Source organism: Passer montanus, unplaced genomic scaffold (assembly GCF_014805655.1).
Source record: "Passer montanus isolate IOZ18808 unplaced genomic scaffold, ASM1480565v1 scaffold9, whole genome shotgun sequence".
Classification (NCBI taxonomy): Eukaryota; Metazoa; Chordata; class Aves; order Passeriformes; family Passeridae; genus Passer; species Passer montanus.
In genome coordinates this window covers 532,351-551,012 of record NW_024374367.1, presented here as the reverse complement: position 1 = coordinate 551,012, position 18,662 = coordinate 532,351, and the positions used below count along the sequence as shown (strand labels likewise).

At 51.7% G+C, this 18,662-nt stretch overlaps 2 protein-coding genes across 5 annotated transcripts in view; one reads left to right on the top strand and one right to left on the bottom strand.

Moving 5' to 3' along the window:
* Nucleotides 1-12,985, bottom strand: part of RBM6 (RNA binding motif protein 6) — a 58,077-nt gene extending 45,092 nt beyond the window's left edge. For 2 of the 3 annotated variants that reach the window (XM_039733900.1, XM_039733902.1), the window contains exons 1-5: nucleotides 12,874-12,985; nucleotides 8,536-8,645; nucleotides 5,008-6,346; nucleotides 4,165-4,254; nucleotides 3,119-3,188 (exon numbers count right to left, since the gene is read on the bottom strand). In XM_039733900.1, the coding sequence (XP_039589834.1) occupies nucleotides 3,119-3,188; nucleotides 4,165-4,254; nucleotides 5,008-6,346; nucleotides 8,536-8,579 (1,543 nt within the window). In that variant the 5' untranslated portion in view covers nucleotides 8,580-8,645; nucleotides 12,874-12,985. Of the gene's footprint in view, nucleotides 1-3,118; nucleotides 3,189-4,164; nucleotides 4,255-5,007; nucleotides 6,347-8,535; nucleotides 8,646-12,869 lie in introns of all 3 variants that reach the window. The other variant, XM_039733901.1, reaches the window with a different exon arrangement.
* A 119-nt stretch (nucleotides 12,986-13,104) lies between these two features.
* MON1A (MON1 homolog A, secretory trafficking associated) lies at nucleotides 13,105-18,206 on the top strand. 2 transcript variants are annotated; one of them, XM_039733904.1, is made up of 7 exons: nucleotides 13,105-13,270; nucleotides 13,460-13,560; nucleotides 14,429-14,570; nucleotides 14,793-15,260; nucleotides 15,430-16,195; nucleotides 16,284-16,431; nucleotides 16,884-18,206. In XM_039733904.1, exons 3-7 carry the CDS (start codon nucleotides 14,444-14,446, stop codon nucleotides 17,022-17,024), a joined length of 1,650 nt encoding a protein of 549 aa, XP_039589838.1. In that variant the 5' UTR covers nucleotides 13,105-13,270; nucleotides 13,460-13,560; nucleotides 14,429-14,443; the 3' UTR covers nucleotides 17,025-18,206. The 2 variants fall into 2 exon arrangements, with proteins under 2 accessions (XP_039589838.1, XP_039589837.1); XM_039733903.1 differs by lacking the exon at nucleotides 13,460-13,560.
* The last annotated feature ends 456 nt before the right edge of the window (nucleotides 18,207-18,662 follow it).

Genomic DNA, 18,662 nt, shown 5'->3' with positions numbered 1-18,662 from the left:
CCATTCCCATGAGCAGCCAGTGCTGTCACACACTGCACTAACACCTCCAAGGAGGGGACACCATGGTGTAAAGCCACATGAAAGCCCAGAGCCCAGCAAGCAGAGACAAGCACCTTCAGATGGGATAGAGGAGCTCACAACCCCTTCCCAGAGAGCTGCTGACAAGTCACCACCACAGAAACCTACAGGAGCACTGGGACACCCATGCTCTGCCTCCACACAAGGCTCCAGGACATAGTGCACACCAAAGCAGCTGACAGTCTTTGAGAAGGCTCCGTGGTCACCTCAGGGTTTGTTCCTTGCAAAGATTAATTGGACAGACACAACCAACCACACTTGAGAACGCAAGCTGAAAGATTTAATACAGTTATTTCTGCCAAGGCTTGCACATCACATTGGAAGAAGCCCTCCTCCCCCCAAAAATGGATTTGGCACTTACAGTCTGAACATACAGGCATCAACTCAAAAATCTAACTGATGGAAATTACAAGTTAATGTCTTTTAGGGTAATACTATAAAGTCTGACTTTGACATTTTATCATTGTAAATATCTGCCTCTTTGATTTAAATAGAATTACTATGCCGCTTCTTAAGGTCTCTCACTGCCTTGTTTAAAATCTAGCCATCATTTCAGTTTGTGGGCTTCAGAGACAAAATAATCCAAAGAATCAACAGCTTGAATGCATACCAGAATCACACCAGGTATATTAAGAACAGAGTTCCATTCTCAGCACAGCCTTCAGTGAAAATAGACTTTCCTTCACACATACAGGGTATGTAAAAAAAAGGGGCTTTATAAAGAAATTGAGCTGCTTTTTCCAAGAAAAATCAACCATATCTTTTTCCCCAGACCAGAAAGAGTTTTGTAAAAGATCATACAGTGGAATCATTACACTGAAGCTGCTGAGATAAGCTTTATGATAAGCGTTATCTTTTTGAGAAACTGATCCGAACCTCACTTATTTTGAGTTAATTGCGTGTTATTTGTTACGGCTGTTATTGTTACCCCACAGCTGCAGGCATTCTTCTCTCAAACACACTCAACATGCATACTCATGATTAATGTTATTTTTAACATTTCTGGACAGCACTCAAAAATATACAACCCACTCAGACTGGCTTAGCACGTGCTCCTCTGAGCCAGGCTGCCATTGTCCCACCGAGCCGACACAGCAGTGCAGGTGTATCCCAGAGAGATCAGTAATCCAAAGTTAATTCTTATGGATATTTACATACACACCCCATCACAAAAGCATTGTTCAGCCCATGGCTGGCCTCTAGTTTCAGAGGTTTATCCTTTCAGAAGTTAATATTAATTTAATTCTATACACTTCTCTAGGAGGAGCTAATGTGAAAAAGCTGGATTAATTTTACTACAGCTTCTAGTTACCCAATTTCTAAAAGAAGTATTCACAATGCAGGAAGCTTTTATTGCCCTAGACACATCCATCTTGTGCAAGAAGGATCAGAGAGCTGTTTAAATGCAGCCTCAGGACACAATGCAAAACAAAGACTTCAGAGCCTCCACGTAACCTGGAACAAAGCTACGCCGCTTAAATGACTGATGTTGACTGGACACGGTTAAACAACAGCTTTACACAGCTCATAAAACACGAGCTAATTTTAACTTCATTCTTTGCCTCCCCACAATTGCCAGAAAAACTTTTTAAAAAGCCAACTTTGCAGCTGAAGAGACAGCCTGGAACAGAATGCAGCTTTTGGAGAGACAGCAGAAAACTGCAGCCCTCGCATCACATGTGACCACCCGCAGACCGGAGCTTCTGCACAGAACTTCAGACACTGCGTCTCATCCTGAGCAGCCTTTGAAACAGGGAAGGGGAAGGAAGGAACAGCAGCTCTCTAATGAGGGCAGTAAGTCCTAATAATGTACATGGGGAGAGACTTACAAGGAAATTTCCAGTTCAAGTTGATTTATTACTGAAGTGACACGTTTCAGAAGGAAAAAAAACCAAAACAACTGACAAATCTCATCAGCACAGGAAAGAAAGGAGCATGTTGCAATTATTGTGTTGCAGTTAGTGCTGTGTGGGTGACGACAGCAATAGTGAAATATGCTTAGGAAAGAGGAAAGGAAGCAAGAAAGACTAACTGTGCCCCTTAAGCCCTGCTTGTTAGGCCACATTACGTGACACAGGGATGTTCTTTAGTTCAAAGGGTCCTAAGAAGGTTGTGAAATCTCCTTTGACAGCTTCCAGAAACAAAAATACACAAATACCCCACTGCCCCAGTTTCTCAACACACTGGAAGCCTTTACATAATGTATTGACACCAAGAATTCCAGCTGCTTCACGTACAACCCATACAGAAAATATGAAAAAGCACTGATGAATGTAGAAGCCTCTGCACTCCTAGGTTTAAAATAAAATACCAGTTTCCAGGTATATGCTACTAGTATTATCCACACCAATCCCCAGGACTCACCCCTCCTACCATCGCACATCTTTGTTCCAGTACAACTTTTTCACAAAGCAGCCTTGTAAAATATTTCTTTCTTCAGAATCCTATACACACTGATCAGAAGTACAGCAGAACTTTATTCTTTGAATGAGGAAGACAATCCAGATCCAGTATTTGGATATCTGCTTATAAAACTTACTTTGTCTTTTTATTTAACCTGTCTTCGTACCTAAGCAGGGCATCAGTTTCAGGTTACTGAAGGAGAAATGTTATGATGGAACAGGTTTCCTGAGAACACTATTTGTGCAGCATTTGTTCCACAGTAAGACCACCTCAGAAACAAGATTTAGAACATTCCAAAAGGATTTAATAATAGTTTAAAAACAACTATGGAAAAATTAACCTGCTGTCCCACAGCTTTACTCTTGATAGCTATTAGAACAGCCTTAGTGCTCTTCCTGCTGCCCCTACACCTCTCCAGAGGCAGCTGGACACATGCTTTACCTCTGAGGCAGCAGTGAGTATACCCATCCATTTTGAGGCCAAGAGGACAAACTACAAAACTCAGAGGGCATTTTCATTAAAAAAGACCTGCAATTAGGGCATGTAAGACTTTAACCGAATTGCCTAAGAGGATATTGGTGTAAAAAATACCCTGTTGTCACCTTGAAACTAGGAAGCACTGGAAGAGCATTCTCACCTGAGCTGTAATCTTTCAGTCGCAGGTCCTTCACAGGTGTCCCATCAGGCCCTCGGAAAGCGTTGAGGATCTACAGGAAAAATGAGATCCACTTCATCTCCAAAATCAATCCTTCAAACCCAAGGTACTTGCCAATGCACATTTCTGTCTCTCCAAGAGTTCTATTCTTTCTAGGTTAAGGCTGCTACAAACTGACACACTTTCCAGCAGTACCTGAGAATTGTTACCGAGTTTTCAAAGTATTTTTGGGTTTTGTTTGAAGAAGTGAGCGCCATTTACACCACAATTCAACTGCTCAAAGGTTTATTACACTGGTTTCAGGCAGACTGTTCAACTCAGATCCTTATTTAAGGTCAAAGATGTCCTACTGCCTTTAAGAAAATCAAAGTACAAGGGCAACTGTTCTCAGCCTTATCATCCCCTGAAGGACAAAGTTCCTCCTGTGAGTTCTCCTTTATCAAGCCTCAAAAGATGATCATTACAGCTAACCCTAGCAAAACCTGCTGCATTTAGGGGTTCTCATGCCTGGAACTTTCACCAAATAAACAAAAAACCCCAAAACTGAAGTCCCAATTCATAGGAAATGGAACTACTTTCACCTTGTAGCCTACATCATTTTATGGGGTTTTTTTACTAAAACCAGAAGGAACAGCAGATATCTTTTCCATATTTGTAAGATCTCATTTAAGCAATTTCAAGTAACTAAGAACAAACAAGTTCACTTAGACACTACTTGTCTTCTGAGCCCAAAATAGTAGCAACAATATTTGGTATATATAAAGCAGTGATGAAGTAAGGCATGTTGCAGAGTCTGGAGTCAAGGCTTCTAGCTATCAACACCCCACATGCAACCACAGGAAAACTCATCACTTCTAGAACCCCCAAAAACCCAGAATAATCAGATAACAGGTAACATTGCAGTGACTTCTAAATCTGGATTTTCCCCCGGGGAAATGACAGACCATCTGATATGCATTAAACAGACTTAAAAGTGGTACTTCAGAAACCCTCAACAGAAGTCTCTGGATGAGAAACATCCCACTTACATCATCCTTTGTGGCAGTTTCAGGCACTCCTCCGAGTCGAATGAGCTTGCTTGGCTTCACATATTTGGGGCAGGTCCGGTAATCTTGGTCCTTGAGTTCATACAATCAAGATGGTTTTACAGATGAGAGATGCTGTCTCACAAGATACACAGGCAGTAGCAAAATAAAGCAGGGGAAAATTCAAAGGCAAAGGCCCATAAGCAGCCTGACTCAAAGTTTTAACCCCTTTTAGAGATTCAGGGAGCTCTAGAGGAGTTCCTCACATGCTCACTGAGCTGTACAGTAAAATCTAGCTCCAGGAAAATAAAATGGGCAGATCATATCTCTTCCCAGCAGTGGGAGATTCAAATTCAGTAGTAGTTATTCAAATTCAATAAAAGTTATTAACTCAGTAGTTACCACTACCTTCAGATTTCCAAGATAACTCTGAAGGAAAACAAAGTATATAGGAGATAGTAGTACACAGGCCCAGCCAAGGCAGGAGCTTCTCTCTGATACTGCTCATAAGCAACATCCAGGGCAAAACAACAAAATAAGTTTATCTGTAACCACTTCCCCCAACACTCTCTGTCTGGCCATTTTCAGCCTAGGGACTTACTGAACCAAATCTGGTTCTACATATTTAGCAACTCTCACTTGCTAAACTGCACTTCTCTTGGGAAGTGTTTCTGAGATAGAAAGGGTGCCCACTAAATAACCTGGAGCGGAGAATGATCTCAGAGAAGGACAGTGAACTAGAATAGAACTGAAGTGACGGGATATGGATGAAGACTCCTTCCCAACTCCTTCCATTCTTAGGCCAACACACATTTAACACAGTCATCAATTGACAAAAACACCTACCTGAAGGTTCTTATAGGGCCTAGACTCTTTGCTGGGTTTTCCTTCTGCAAAGGACTTGCCATGTTCATACTCAAACATCTGCTGCCCCGGCAGCCGGTGATCCACATCACGATATTCCATGTTGCGGTAGTCTGTATCTTGCCTCCCAAGGAAATCCAGGTCACCTTCACCCTTTAACCCAAGATCAGAATCGGATCTTTGCTGCTCCCCCCCAGAAAGCTGCTGCTGTTGCTGCTTGTTAGCAAAGGTCTGAGGTTGCTTCTCTTGGTCCTGAAGAGTAGGAAGAGGTCCGCGGCTGTTTTGGAAATTGTGTGAAGTGTCATCTTGAAGACCCAGTCCCAGGGATTCCTCTTCTCTGGCTGGTGCTTCCGAGTGTTGAAATTCTCCTTTTTGGCTACCAAAGGGACTTCTATCTAGACTAAGTGCAGACTCATCTCTTTTGCTGGTGCTTAAACCAGTGCCCTCTCTTTCTGCTAAAGGTGCAGTAGCTTGGTTGTGTCTAAAATCTACAAGGCTTTGATCCACAGGAGGCATTTCCCTATCTGAAAAGTCCATGGGAGGAGCCACATCTCTGCTCCTAAAATCCTGATCAGATCGGGATCTGTGCCTATTTCTGAAGTCTGATGATGGTGCATTCCTGTTTCTGAAGTCCAGATCAGAGGTGCCCACGCCCCTGAAGTCCAAATCAGGTACATCCCTATTTCTGAAGTCCGAGTAGGAATGTTCTCTGCCCCTGTAGTCTAACTCAGGCATGTCTCTTGCCCTAAAGTCTGAATGAGGCCCATCTCGAGCTCTGAAGTCGAAATCGTAAGACCCCCTTCCCCTGAAGTCTGGTGGAGGTTCCTCCCTGCCCCTGTAATCCATGTTATGTGCTTCCCTGTCCCTGTAGTTCATACGGAACGTGTCCCTGTTCCTGTAGTCCCCTGAGGGAACATCCCCACCCCTGAAGTCCATGGGGGGTCCTTCCCTCTCCCGGAAGTCTCCGGAGTACATATCCCTGCCCCTGTACTCAGAAGGAGGTGGCTCCCTACCTCTGAAATCCATCTGAGACTCATCTCTGCCCTGGAAGTCAGATGGTGGGAAATCCCTGCCCCTGAAATCGTGGTGCCCATCCCCACCTCTGAAGTCACTACGTGGTCCATCTCTAGCTCCATAGCTGAAAGGAGGTTCCTCTCTGTTGGCAAACTGAGGATTGAGGAGGCCTGAGAGTGCCTGGATATCAAAAGGAAGTGATTTTCTGCCAGAGAAGTTGCCAGTGTGTCTTTCTTGACCAAGACTATCAAGGGAAGGAGGATATTCCCTGTTCCACCCGGGAGCAAACCTTTCTTCTTGGCTCCCACTGTAGAAATAAAGACAGTATTATTCATAACGTGCTTAAGAGTCTGAAATCTACACAGCAGCACATTCTTCTCTAAACTTTTATAGAGCTGTGTAACAGTCTAAGATCCGCAGAAGATATTGATGTTTGGCAGTTTAAGATGAGGCAGCATACGACAGATGTGAGAAAGTAAACTGGGGTGCTCCCATTTCAGCACAATTTCCAGAAGCACTCAACAGAGAATACCTGCAACATTAATGGGTTAATGATGGTAGCAATCCACATAGTCCTGCACTGCACACAGCTCTGCAGCTGTCTGAGGTGCCAGCAGCTGGTGTGTTGGTTCATTAGCATCACCAGCACACGGCTGTGAGGAGCCCAGGCGCTTAGGCTCTCTGGGCAGTATGGAAACAGCTAAACTAACACACCATCCTGAGGCACATGAAAGCAGAGGTTACCAAACAGGCTTTATCCACATGTTACAAAGACTCATTTATGCTTTCTCGTGCTGGAGTCCAAACTGGCAAATTCTGAAAGCCATCAGTTCACTGGGAGTGCCTCACAGGACTATGCCAACAATCAACATCCAAGATATCCCTGTGCTTGTGCCTCCAGACTGTCTCACACCAAGTTCACAAGACTACAGCTATCAGCTCTCCCAATATCTCCATAAAAACACTCAGGAAGAAGTTTCCTCTTAAGGCAGCTGTTCAAAATCTAATAGGACTCCTTTTTTTCTTTTCTTTTTTTTTTTTTTCTGGAACTATCTGATTTTTCACCTAAGCAAGGCTGCAATACATGTTTTAAAAAACAGAATGATACAGTATCAGCACATTTTAAAATAACACCAAATGCTACCCAAAGCAGTGGACATTTCCTTAGCAACTACAGCAAGTCATGTTGTACTCTGAGTTTCACTACAGAATCACTCACCAAGATTAATCAAAGCATACAGATTTCCTAAGGTACACGGTCCATTTCACCACCATGTAGAATAGCAATTAAAACTTGCATCAAGGTCAGCATTCCCCACCCAATACATTAAAGAATGATGCCAATAAAATCCACTTAAAAATCATTAGAACAGCACAATTGGTATAATCACAAGACACAATCCCTCCCTCATCAACACTGTTATTACATGCTGTGGAGGATACTGATTTTCATCAGCTTTCTCAACACATTACAGTAGACAATTATCTGAAGTATTCTTACAGCAGAAACCTAAGGCATGCCATGAGCAGTACCTTTATCACGCCGATTTTCACGTGACTGAGGTGCACACATGAGCAAAGGGTGGAAGAATGATGCACGACAGAGGAAAATTCTAGATTTTGGTGGCTTCATTTTTATACCCAGCACTCTCTTGCTAACACAGGTCCCAAGTAACAACCAGAGGGACACAAACTAATAAAAATATTGTGCTGTGCACATCAGCTGCACATTAATCTTTAGAACAGTTGCAGTGACATTCAAAAATGTCTCATGAAGGAGTATATGGGGATATGGACTTTTTCAAGTGCATGTAGTGGTAGAACAACGGGGAATTGGTTTAAACTGAAAGAGAGTGGAATTACATTAGATTCTAGGAGTAAATTCTTCCCTGTCAGCATGGTGAGGCCTTGGCACAGGTTGCCCAGTGAAGTTGTGGATGCCCCATCTCTGGAAGGGTTCAAGGCCAGGCTGGACAGTCTTGGAGCAGCCTGGGACAGGGGAAGGTGTCCCTGCCCACACCAGGGATTTGGAACAAGACAGCCTTTAAGATCCCTTCCAATCAAACCATTCTGTGATTCTATGATATATGGACTTATTAACCTCATGGAAACAATTAAACTCTCAAAGTTTTAATAAAACTGTGTGTGCAATCAATGTGCCAGTATTTCTGTACTAATTTTCTTCTCTTACAAGTGTTAACAGCACATAATACCAAAAGCCATATAGCACATCACATTAGCTCACAATAGCTAAACTAAGTATCACTAGAAAAGGTGGTGCAGAGGACTAGAAAGATTAAAAGCAGCTGTTGCTTAAAAACTAAATTAAAAACTTCACAGAAATGCAAAAACCATCAATTAACTTGTCTGTTCTTTGGCCATCACAACTAGCTCCATAGAGACCTCACAAGTTCTACCAAAACAGTAAACAGTGAGTTCCCAAGCTTATTGTATTTAAGAATGTTCCTGAAATAAACGATACATTGAAGTGCTTACCGAAAAGACCCCATTCTGTTGCCTTGTCGATGGTCTCCCCACATTTTGATCTTGTCTGGTAGGCTTCCAGAAATGGTAAATTCACTCTAACAACACCCAGACACCACAACCTGTTGAATAAACAACACGATGATAAGCCACAAGGCAAAGAACACACATGACATGAGAAAAATACTGCTGGTTAGGAGTATGTGTAACATCTGATCAGGATCCACAGATACACAAGACCACATTCAGGCATGAATGAATTCAAGTGTTGCACTTCTCCACGTTCAAATCTGTAAGTGCCAAATGACTCCTGAAATCAAACTGTCAATATGGTGGGCAAACAATTTGATATCTGCTTTGATCAACATAGAGCTTTCCAACATACTGTGCTGTCTGACACTATTCAGGGTGCAGCTAGAAATGTGAGAACGCCGCCATCTATAAACAACAAGGACCGCTGCCGAACAACAGTTTGCAATTAATGTTTAATCCAAACTATTTTTGCCAAAAGCTCTTTGCTGCTCAAGGAAATGATCACCACTCTTGGTGTACCATGGATACTCTGCCCTCAGAAGTATGTAGATAACGGAGGAGGTTTTGCCAATAAATCATGACAGGCACTGTTCTCCAACGCTGCCCTCATCAAGCAGAGTGACGCAAGTAACACTTGCCTCAACAGAAATCTAAAATTTCATCCACTTCCTCCCACCAGCCGAGAAGGTGAGGATTTCCTGGCGATAACCAAAGCCAGGACTTGAAATAGGAAGTACTTCCGTCTTTCCAAAAGAAAAAAAAGGGCTGCAGCAGAGCATGGAGAAAACTGAGGGAGATGGCAGCCTGATGGCCTCAAACCTGCCATGGCCAATGCAGCTGCAGTGGGGCAGGAGGGCTGCTGTGTCACCAGACCAAGGCTGGGACACCTGGTGCTTACACGCTGTTCCAAAGTGGGATTATTCACCTCCAGTGGTCGAGGGGACAGAGGACAGCACTGACAGTCACTGCCAGGCCTGGCTGGAGCAGCTCTGTCAAAGAAAGGCACACAAAGTGCTGTTTGTTCTCCCTTCCAAAGGTCAGCGCTGCCACAGCAGAGGCAGGTCAGCAGAGCAGGTTACGACAGACCTTCCACCAGGGAGCAGCTCCGGATGCTGCTGGCAGCTGTCTGTGCCAAGGAACCGAGGCAGCTGCCGTGCCAAGAGAGTCCATGCTCCTGCCAGGATCCACTGCCCACCAGGGAAGGCTCAGGTGGGAGCCAGGGACAGCAGGTTCTGGCAGAAACCAAGCATGCAGAGGCTGAGGAAGGCAACCTGTGCAACCACAGCTGATCCACCCACCCCAGTGTCACTTCCAGAGAAACAGGTTCATTCCATTGGCCACTCAAGCCTGAGAGTACAAGGCTGCTCACTTTGTATATAGCTCTTGATAAATAAGTGCCCTCATCCCAAGGATTTCCTCCATCTTTCTAGGAGGAAAAGTTCTCTTGCTAAGAGAACCAAGACCACACCCCCTTCATGGCGAGGGCAGGCAGAGGGAGATGGTTCCTGTTGTCAGCCAGTCCTTTCATCCGAGATCTTTTGCAGCCTTCAGACCTCACGCTTCTTGCTCTTCCCTTCTGGATTTCCCTCCCCCACTCCAGTTCTCCTTCAGTCAACAACATTACCAACATTTAAAAAAATAAAAATAAAATTCCTTGCCAGCTGGGAACTGTTTAGACATAATATTCAAATTATCAGACAAGGAAAAAAATACCACTGGACAGCTAGCAGGCCCAGCACAGACCTGCTGAGCCATGCAGCAACCTCCGGGAGCGTGAGGTCATGGTTCAATAACTCAGGGAGCAGCACTGGCTCTGACAGCCCCCGCTCAGCCCGGGCTGCTCCCCGCCTCCGCCTTTGGCAAAGCACTGGGTGTAAGTTGTGCCAGCTTGTGCTTTTCTAGATCTGCACCATGGATGACCCTCAGAAGAGAGTTATATTTAACCCAGGTCACTTCAGTGATACACTTTACCACACAACCCCGCAAACCAAGGTGACAGCAAACCGCAGGACAGGGACAGAAGGGTCTTAGCCTGGCTTCCACTGACGCCAAGACCTCCTGAAGGTACACCCTGCTACAACTGCTCCAAAAAAAGCACACCGTGGTGAGACATGTGAGGATTCACCCTTCTGCCACGGGCAGGTATCTGCCAGCTCAGCTCCCAGCTCCCAGGTAAATGCTGGGAGACAGGTCAGTGTGAGTGAGGCTGCTTGCCAAGGACACCCCAGGCCAACAGCAACCACGGCAAAAAGCCACCTGCACGCTGGGAACTGGGCATCCATCAGTTCTGCCATACTCTGGTCACAACCAAGTGTTTGAGGAGATGGAAACAGTCCAGTCACTGCCAGAGCCCAGGCCAACAGCTCTCGAGGGCAATAGTGAGCAGTTACAATCACCCTGAACATTCATCATCTTGCCCTATTCCCATCCCAGCTGCCTCTACCTCCTGGTGGCAGCTCCACCAAAGATACAGAAGGCACAACTAAGCAAGGAGAAGCTCTTTTGTGGTTTTAGCTCCTCCAGTGACTGGTGGCCACACAGCCCTCCCAGGAGAGGCTGGTGGAGCTCTGGATGCTCCTGGTGATTGCACCCCATGACTTCCTCAGGACCTTCCCTGCCACCCCAGTGCTCCCCCAGACAGCCCTGGGGAGGCTCCTGACTCCACTACCCAATCTGCACGTGCCAAGCCTGGCAGCAAACTCTTGGAGCTCTTATTCCAATTGATATCCTGCGATGGGAAACTAATGGCTCTGATCATGGGGATTGTGCAGCTGAGCCACACGAAGCAACTGGTCTTCTTGAGGGCTAAATAAAGACATCTGTCAAGGGGCCGAGGGCGAAACGCCAGCACAGCCCTCAAGCGTCTCCTCACCAATTTACACCCAATTCACACCTTTTTCCAAATATGGGGGAGAGAAGGGTAATTGGTGACAGACTGGGTGCTATTTCCAGAAAAATACTCTGATATTCAGAGCTCCTCTCCAAAGAGATTTTGCCAAGACTTGGTATTTATAGAGCATGAGGAAATCAAACACAGAACTACACACGAGAGCAGAGGAAGCAGTTTGCTGTGGAACAACTTTCTGTGCTCAGTAAAGTTTTTGTAAGACTGAAGAAAGGAAAAGGCCTCTGTGAAACCTAAGTACTGCAGGAGGTGCAAGAGAAAACTATTCCCCAAAGCTACAGAAACTGCAAGCAGCCAAGAAAGCCAATTATATCCAATGTTAAAGTTAGAGATCCCAAATTCAGAAAAAATATCAAAAGCATGTCCCTGACATGTGGAAGTGAAGGGAGAGGGAACCATTTTGGCTCTTATAGGTGCCAGGCTGGAGGATTTTAATTTTAAAAAAAGGGGATGTGCATACTTTTCATCTGTATGATGCTTCCAAAAACATGTATTAGAGACAATTGGGTGAATTCCTAACACACAGTCCACCCCATTACTATCCTGACCTTGCTTGTCTCAAAGGACTTCACAAGTGCATTCCCAAGTGAATGTTGGGAAAGACTCACACCACCAACACCCTGCCAGGACAGGAAAGCTGGTTCCACCTTCAGCAGCATTGCCAAAGGTAACATCACACAGCAGCAGCAACACCAGCCCCTTGAGGTGCCAGATGTTTTTAAAAACAGAGCACGGGAGGTCACTGTCATCACTTCCAGTCGCTCCTGGTCACGGCCTTACGTGGCCTCCACCAGAGCCAGACCACATCCTGCCTCCACCTAAGCCTTTACTCACAGCCCAGCATCCCATTTAGCCCATCACTGGGGATTAAACCCGCTAGCACACAGCTCCCATCAGATCCCTCTGCATCCCAGCACGAATCCAGCCCACTTTGGTCCAGCCCTTTTACAGCCACCAGCATTCCGAGATGGACACACACGTGACCTGGTGCAGAAAAGGCCCCAGTCTTGACCAGGGCCTCGAAACAACACTGAGACACCCACAAACACCACAGCTGCTGTCAGGGCGGCAGCCCCAACCCTGCCGTGTGGGATATCGCATCCCGGTCCAGGCCCGAGCATCCCGGCCCCACAACCCCCATCCCACTGGGGCGTGAGGCTCTGGTGAAGACACCGAGCCCGCAGCGCCCGGCCCCGCTGCCCGAGCCCCGCACGGGCCGGCCCCGGCCCCACTGTGCTCCTGAGGCACGGTGACCCCACAACAGACAGCCCCGCCATGGACTCCGCAGCCTCCCCGCCTCTGCCCACCCCGGGAGCCCCTCGGGACACTCCTCGACCCTCCCACCCCACTGAGCGAGACCCTCTTTATGCCAGGCGATGCCCTTTATCTCCCGAGAGACCCTCAGCACCTACTCCTCCTCTTCCTCCTCCTGCTCCGCCGCTCCCGCCTCGCACAGGCCCCACGGCCGCCACGGCGAGAACCCGGAACTTCCGGCTCCCTCCTCCCCCTTGGGCACCCAGAGGATGCTGGGAATTGTAGTCTCTGTCGCCCCGGTCCTGCCGCCCCTTCTCAGGCGTGTCCTTGGGGCTCTCGGACTACAACTCCTATGATCCCCCTTGGAGCGCGCCGCCTACAACTCCCATGATGCCCCGCGGCGGGTCGCCGCGATGGCGGGGGTGTCGCCGCGGCCGGGGCCGGGACCGGCGGTAGGGCGGGAGGTGACCGCCCGCCGCCGGCTCCGAGCCCTTTTCCGACCCGCCTAGGCTGTGCCCAGGGGGCTGCGGGGCGGCCCCGGGAGGAGCCGCGGAGGTGGGTCATTAAGGGGGGTCCCGGGCCTGGGTCGTGTCGCGGCTGCGGGAGCGGTGACAGCCCGGCGCCCAAGGGGGAAGGGTCGGGGCGGGTCCGTGCTGGGCCGGGGCCGTCCTGGGGTCAGTCTCGCCCACGGGAAGGTCAGCGGGGTGAGGACGGGGCCCTGACCCACTCCCCGGCCCCCTGCAGGGCTGTCACAGGGTTTTGGTGGGGGTGTCCGGCTCCCCCAGGTGCGGACGGGATCCCAGTGAGCGCCCCGGCACTCTCCAGGGCTGTCACAGCCTCCCCAGGTGAGGACAGAGCCCTTATCCGTTCCCCAGTACTCTCCAGAGCTGTCTCAGGGTTTTGTGGGGTAAAGGTTTAGTTCCCCAGGGGACAACAGAGCTTTGAGCAGTTCCCCAACACGCTCCAGAGCTGTCCCGGGTTTGGGGGTGGGGGCTGCATGAACTCCCCCAGGTAAGGACAGGGCCCTGATGCACTCTGTGACACCCTTCAGGGCTGTGACAGGACTTTGTGGGGGGGTCTGGGGGGTGCAGAGCAGAGCCCGGGCTCCATGGGCTTCCCTGGCAGCTGGGTTCAGAGGCACAGGCTCCTAGGCAGCCTGCCTGCCTCCTGTTGCTCTTGCTTGTGCTCACTTTTGGGCTTGTTTTCCCCCAGGGAAGGGAGGAAGGAGCAGGCTGGAGGCATGGCCTCTGCTGGAGAGGGCACCCGGCTCCTGGGGTGATGCCATGTGTGCCAGCTCACGAGGAGTGTTGCCAGCCTCGTCCCACCCAACGCAGTCCAAGGAGGGCCATAAACCCCTCCCTTTGCACACACCGACCTCTGGGCTCTCAGGTGCAGGGACAGGCCCCAGCCAGGGCCGTGTCCCTTCCCCCTCGCTGCACAGGGAGGCTGAGCAGCTTTCACAGGGGAAATCGGGGCCAAGCCCGGATGAAAGGTGCCGTGGCCAGGGGCCTGGAAAGAGCTGGGGCTGCGTGAGAGAGGAAATCCTGCTGGATTAGAGCAGCTTTCCTGACATCTCACCAGGGCTCGGCGCTGCCTGCTGAGCCAGCGGGATTGGGCCACGGGTGCTGGCCTGGCCCCGCTGGAGAACAGAGCAGGTCAGGGCCTGCTCTGAAAGTGAGGGGCCACAGGGGTGACACTGTGGGTCACATGCAGGTCCTGCTCCGAGGAATGGCTGCAGATGTCCATAAGAAGAAAAGCTGGGAAGTGCCCAATGGGTCCCTGGCGCCAGGAGATGGGCAGCACGCAGAGAGGTCGGAGAGCCCCACGCCAGGGCTGGCACAGGGCACGGAGCCAGGTACGGAGCACAGCTCACCGAGGAGGGAAGCAAGGGGGGAAGGAGCAGGTCCTCATGTGGGCTGGGGCCTCCACAGCCCTGTGGGCAGGGAGATGGGCCCGCTCATCACCAGCAGGACCCGCACCTCAGGGTGCTGTGGGATGGGGAGAGCAGGCGGGTTCCCTTTGCATCCTTCCCCCAGCATGGGGACACGGGGACGGATGCTGCACCCATTGTTCCCAGGGGCAGGCCAGGAGGGAGCCATGTTCGTGCACACCCGCTCCTACGAGGACCTGACCAGTCCCGAGGACGGGGCGGGCGCGGCGCGGAGCCCGGAGGAGAGGCGGGGAGAGCCGGCCGAGCAGAGCAGCATGGAGCAGATCAGCAAGGACTTCAGTGAGCTGAGCACGCAGCTCACGGGCATGGCCCTCGACCTGGACGAGGAGATGAGGGCGGGCAAGGAGGGGAAGCTGGAGCCATCCCCGCAGACCGCCCGCCGCGACTCGGTGCTGTCGGGGAAGGAGGAGGAGGACGTGACCATGGACGCCTGGCGCTCGCACCGGAAGCACGTCTTCGTGCTGAGCGAGGCGGGCAAGCCCGTGTACTCCCGCTACGGCTCTGAGGAGGCCCTGTCCAGCACCATGGGCGTCATGATGGCCCTGGTGTCCTTCCTGGAGGCCGAGAAAAACGCCATCCGGTCCATCCACGCAGGTACCGCCCTGGGGGGGAATGGGATGGGGGGGTCACAGCCTGCCCATCATGTGCCCGCCACCGTGGGCCATGTCATCTGTCCCCAGGGACGGATGGGTTGCTGGGGGGAGAGGCTGCAGCCTGGCTCACAGGTCTGCCCCCGGCCCCCCGGGGACTCCCTCCCAAGCAGATGGCTACAAGGTGGTCTTCGTGCGGAGGAGCCCGCTGGTGCTGGTGGCAGTGGCGCGCACCCGGCAGTCGGAGCAGGAGATTGCCCACGAGCTGCTCTACATCTACTACCAAATTCTGAGCCTGCTCACCTGGACCCAGCTCAACCACATCTTCCAGCAGAAGCAGAACTATGACCTGCGCCGGCTCCTGGCTGGCTCCGAGCGCATCACCGACAACCTGCTGGACCTCATGGCCCACGACCCCAGCTTCCTGATGGGCGCCGTGCGCTGCCTGCCCCTGGCCGCCAGCGTCCGGGACGCTGTCAGCAGCAGCCTGCAGCAGGCCAAGGCCAAGAGCCTGGTCTTCTCCATTCTACTGTCTGGGAACCAGCTGGTGTCTCTCGTGAGGAAGAAGGATCAGTTCCTTCACCCTATTGACCTCCATCTGCTCTTCAACCTCATCAGCTCTTCTTCCTCTTTCCGGGAGGGTGAAGCCTGGACTCCCATTTGCCTCCCTAAGTTCAACTCCAGCGGTTTCTTCCACGCCCACATCTCCTACCTGGAGCAGGAGATGGACCTGTGCCTGCTGCTGGTCTCCACTGACCGCGAGGACTTCTTCACCGTGTCCGACTGCAAGCGGCGCTTCCAGGAGCGCCTGCGGCGGCGGGGGGTGCAGCACGCTCTGCACGAGGCCCTGCGCTCCCCCTTCTACAGCGTCGCCCAGGTGGGCATCCCTGACCTCCGCCACTTCATCTACAAGTCCAAGAGCTCCGGGCTCTTCACCAGGTGAGGCCCCGGGGAAGCACTGGGCCAAGGCCGTGGCATGGGCCAAGCCCCTTCTCCAGCGGGTTAACAGGGTGCTGTGTTCCTGCAGCCCCGAGATTGAGGCTCCCTACGTGCAGGAGGAGGAGAAGGAGAGGCTCTTGGGGCTTTACCAGTACCTGCACAGTCGGGCCCACAACTCTTCACGGCCCCTGAAGAACATCTATTTCACAGGCCCCCGCGAGAACCTCCTGGCGTGGGTAAGGCTTTGGTGGGGTTTGGTGAGCCTGTCTTTTCTGGTCCTGCGTGGTGGGGAAAGGGGGTGGTAATGCTACACAGCACCTGCTCCGTGTTCCCAGGGAGGACCCCAGCCTATGCATGGTCCCCTTAGGGGTGAGCCTGCCCCTGTGTGAGGGAGAAACAGGCTGGGGTAGCAGTGGGAGCTGGTGAATTCTGGCACCAAGGGGTGTGCCGTGCCCTGTCATGAACTCAGTGCTGTAGAGAAAACCCACTGTGGGGCAGACCCCAGGGTTTGGTTCTCTCACTTCTGAGCAAACCAGATGCCACCCATTTAGGATACCCCACTGCCACTTTGTGTCCCTGCACTGGAGCCCCTCTGCCCATTGCTGGTAGCCCACGGGGGGAAGATGGAGTGCCAGCCCCAAGTGGGGCACAGTCCTATTCCCAGCACATGTCCTGTTCCTTCTCCCAGGTAACCAATGCCTTTGAGCTCTACGTATGCTACAGTCCCCTGGGGACCAAGGCCGGCGCCATCAATGCTGTCAACAAGCTCATGAAGTGGATCCGCAAGGAGGAAGACAGACTCTTCATCCTCACGCCCCAGACGTACTGAGGGGCATCACCCAGGGCATGGAGGCAGCTGGGAGAGCCCCCGCTGTGCTGGGGAGCCCATTCCCAGGGATTCCCGGGCTGTGTGTCCAGGGGAGAGGGCATGGTGGGACCCAGAGCACAGGGAAACCCCACCCGCGGGCCTGTCCAGCCTGGTTGGTAGAGATGGGGTGCACAGGGAAAGGGAAGGGGATGGACGGGACTTTCTCTCAGCTGCAGGCAGTGCCCCAGCTGGGGGGCCTGCTCTTCCTTCACAGTCCCCAGCTCCATCCTTTGTTGTGAGGCTCCTGGAGTGGGACTGCTGGTACCCCGTGTTACTAGAGGGGAGCAGAGCCCCAGGGTCCTGCTGCCTGTGCCTGGCACCTCCCTTCTCTGACATCCTGTGGCTGTGCCAAGGATGGGGGTCCCCAGGGGAGATGTGTCAGCACTCAGGGGAGCCCTGTGTTGCTGTGCCCACAGATGGCGGGTGACACCGTCCAGGTGAGGGACAGGGCTGGCCTGGGGCACACACTGCTCCTCTCCCTGCCTTGGGGGATCTGGACCCTTCAAGTGCCAGGGAGCCTCTGCAGTCCCAGAGCATCTGTATGAGCCTGGACCCTTCCCACTGTGGCTCTGAAGAGGATGTCTGTCCCTGGGGATGCTGGCAGGCAGGGTGGGTCAGCCTGCCCCAGCTGGGACAGCAGGGTCCTGCCCACCTCACCACAGGGACACAGAGCAGCTCCAGAGATGAGGTGTTTGCCAGGGTGCTCGTGGGCTCATGGTTCTGGCTGTGGGTTGTGGATCCTAAAGGGGCAGATCAAGCACATTTCCTTGGAGACCCACCCCAGTACAGGGCCATGGTGCTCCCCAGCCCATGGAGAGTTTTCCCCTTGGCACAGGAGCACCTGTCCCCCAAACCAGCCCCTCGAGCCAGCTATGCTGAGCTTCCTGCACCTCCCCGACCACCCCAGGCACTGGTGTGCGGCTGAGCACCTGTGAATGGCCCAACTCCATGTTTTGGGGCTGTCTGAATGGTGCTGGAATAGGCGTGGGAGGAGAGGCAGAGCCATCAGGGTGACACCCCGGCACAGAGGGAGCTGGGAAGGATCCGGCAGGGCTAGCACAGGGATCTGCTCCTGTATTTATGCTCCTGCCAGAGTGTAATCGCTTGTCTTTGCTCATAAACATTATCTGGACCCTAAGTTAAGTCTTGTCGCGTTCCTGTATGTTCGCTGGAGTGGGGGGATGACCAAGCCGGGAAGTTTGTTCCAAGTTTTGGTGGGGTGCAGTCCAGGCCCGGGGCTCTGCTGGGAGCAGGGAAAGCTGCCTGGGAGTGGTGCGGGGCTGCCGGGCTGTGCTGGCAGGAGGCGGCGCTGGCTGGAGACTGGGAGCGGCAAAATCCCCGTGCTGAGCTGGCCGCGGCCAGCTCATGTCGAAACCGAGCAGAGGCGCAGCCGGGGGAAGGAGCTGTTGGGCAAGGCCCGGAGCCAGCGGAACTGCCGGGCCTTGCCCAAGGCGGGGCGGGAGCCGGGGCCGGGCTGCCCGGGCACAGGGCACAGGGCAATTTTGGCTGGCTCAGCCTCTCCTGGGACAAAGTCCCCAGCGCCCCACTCACCTGGAGGAAAGGTCCCTGCGCAAAGCTGGGGTTCACGGGCCCAGCGTC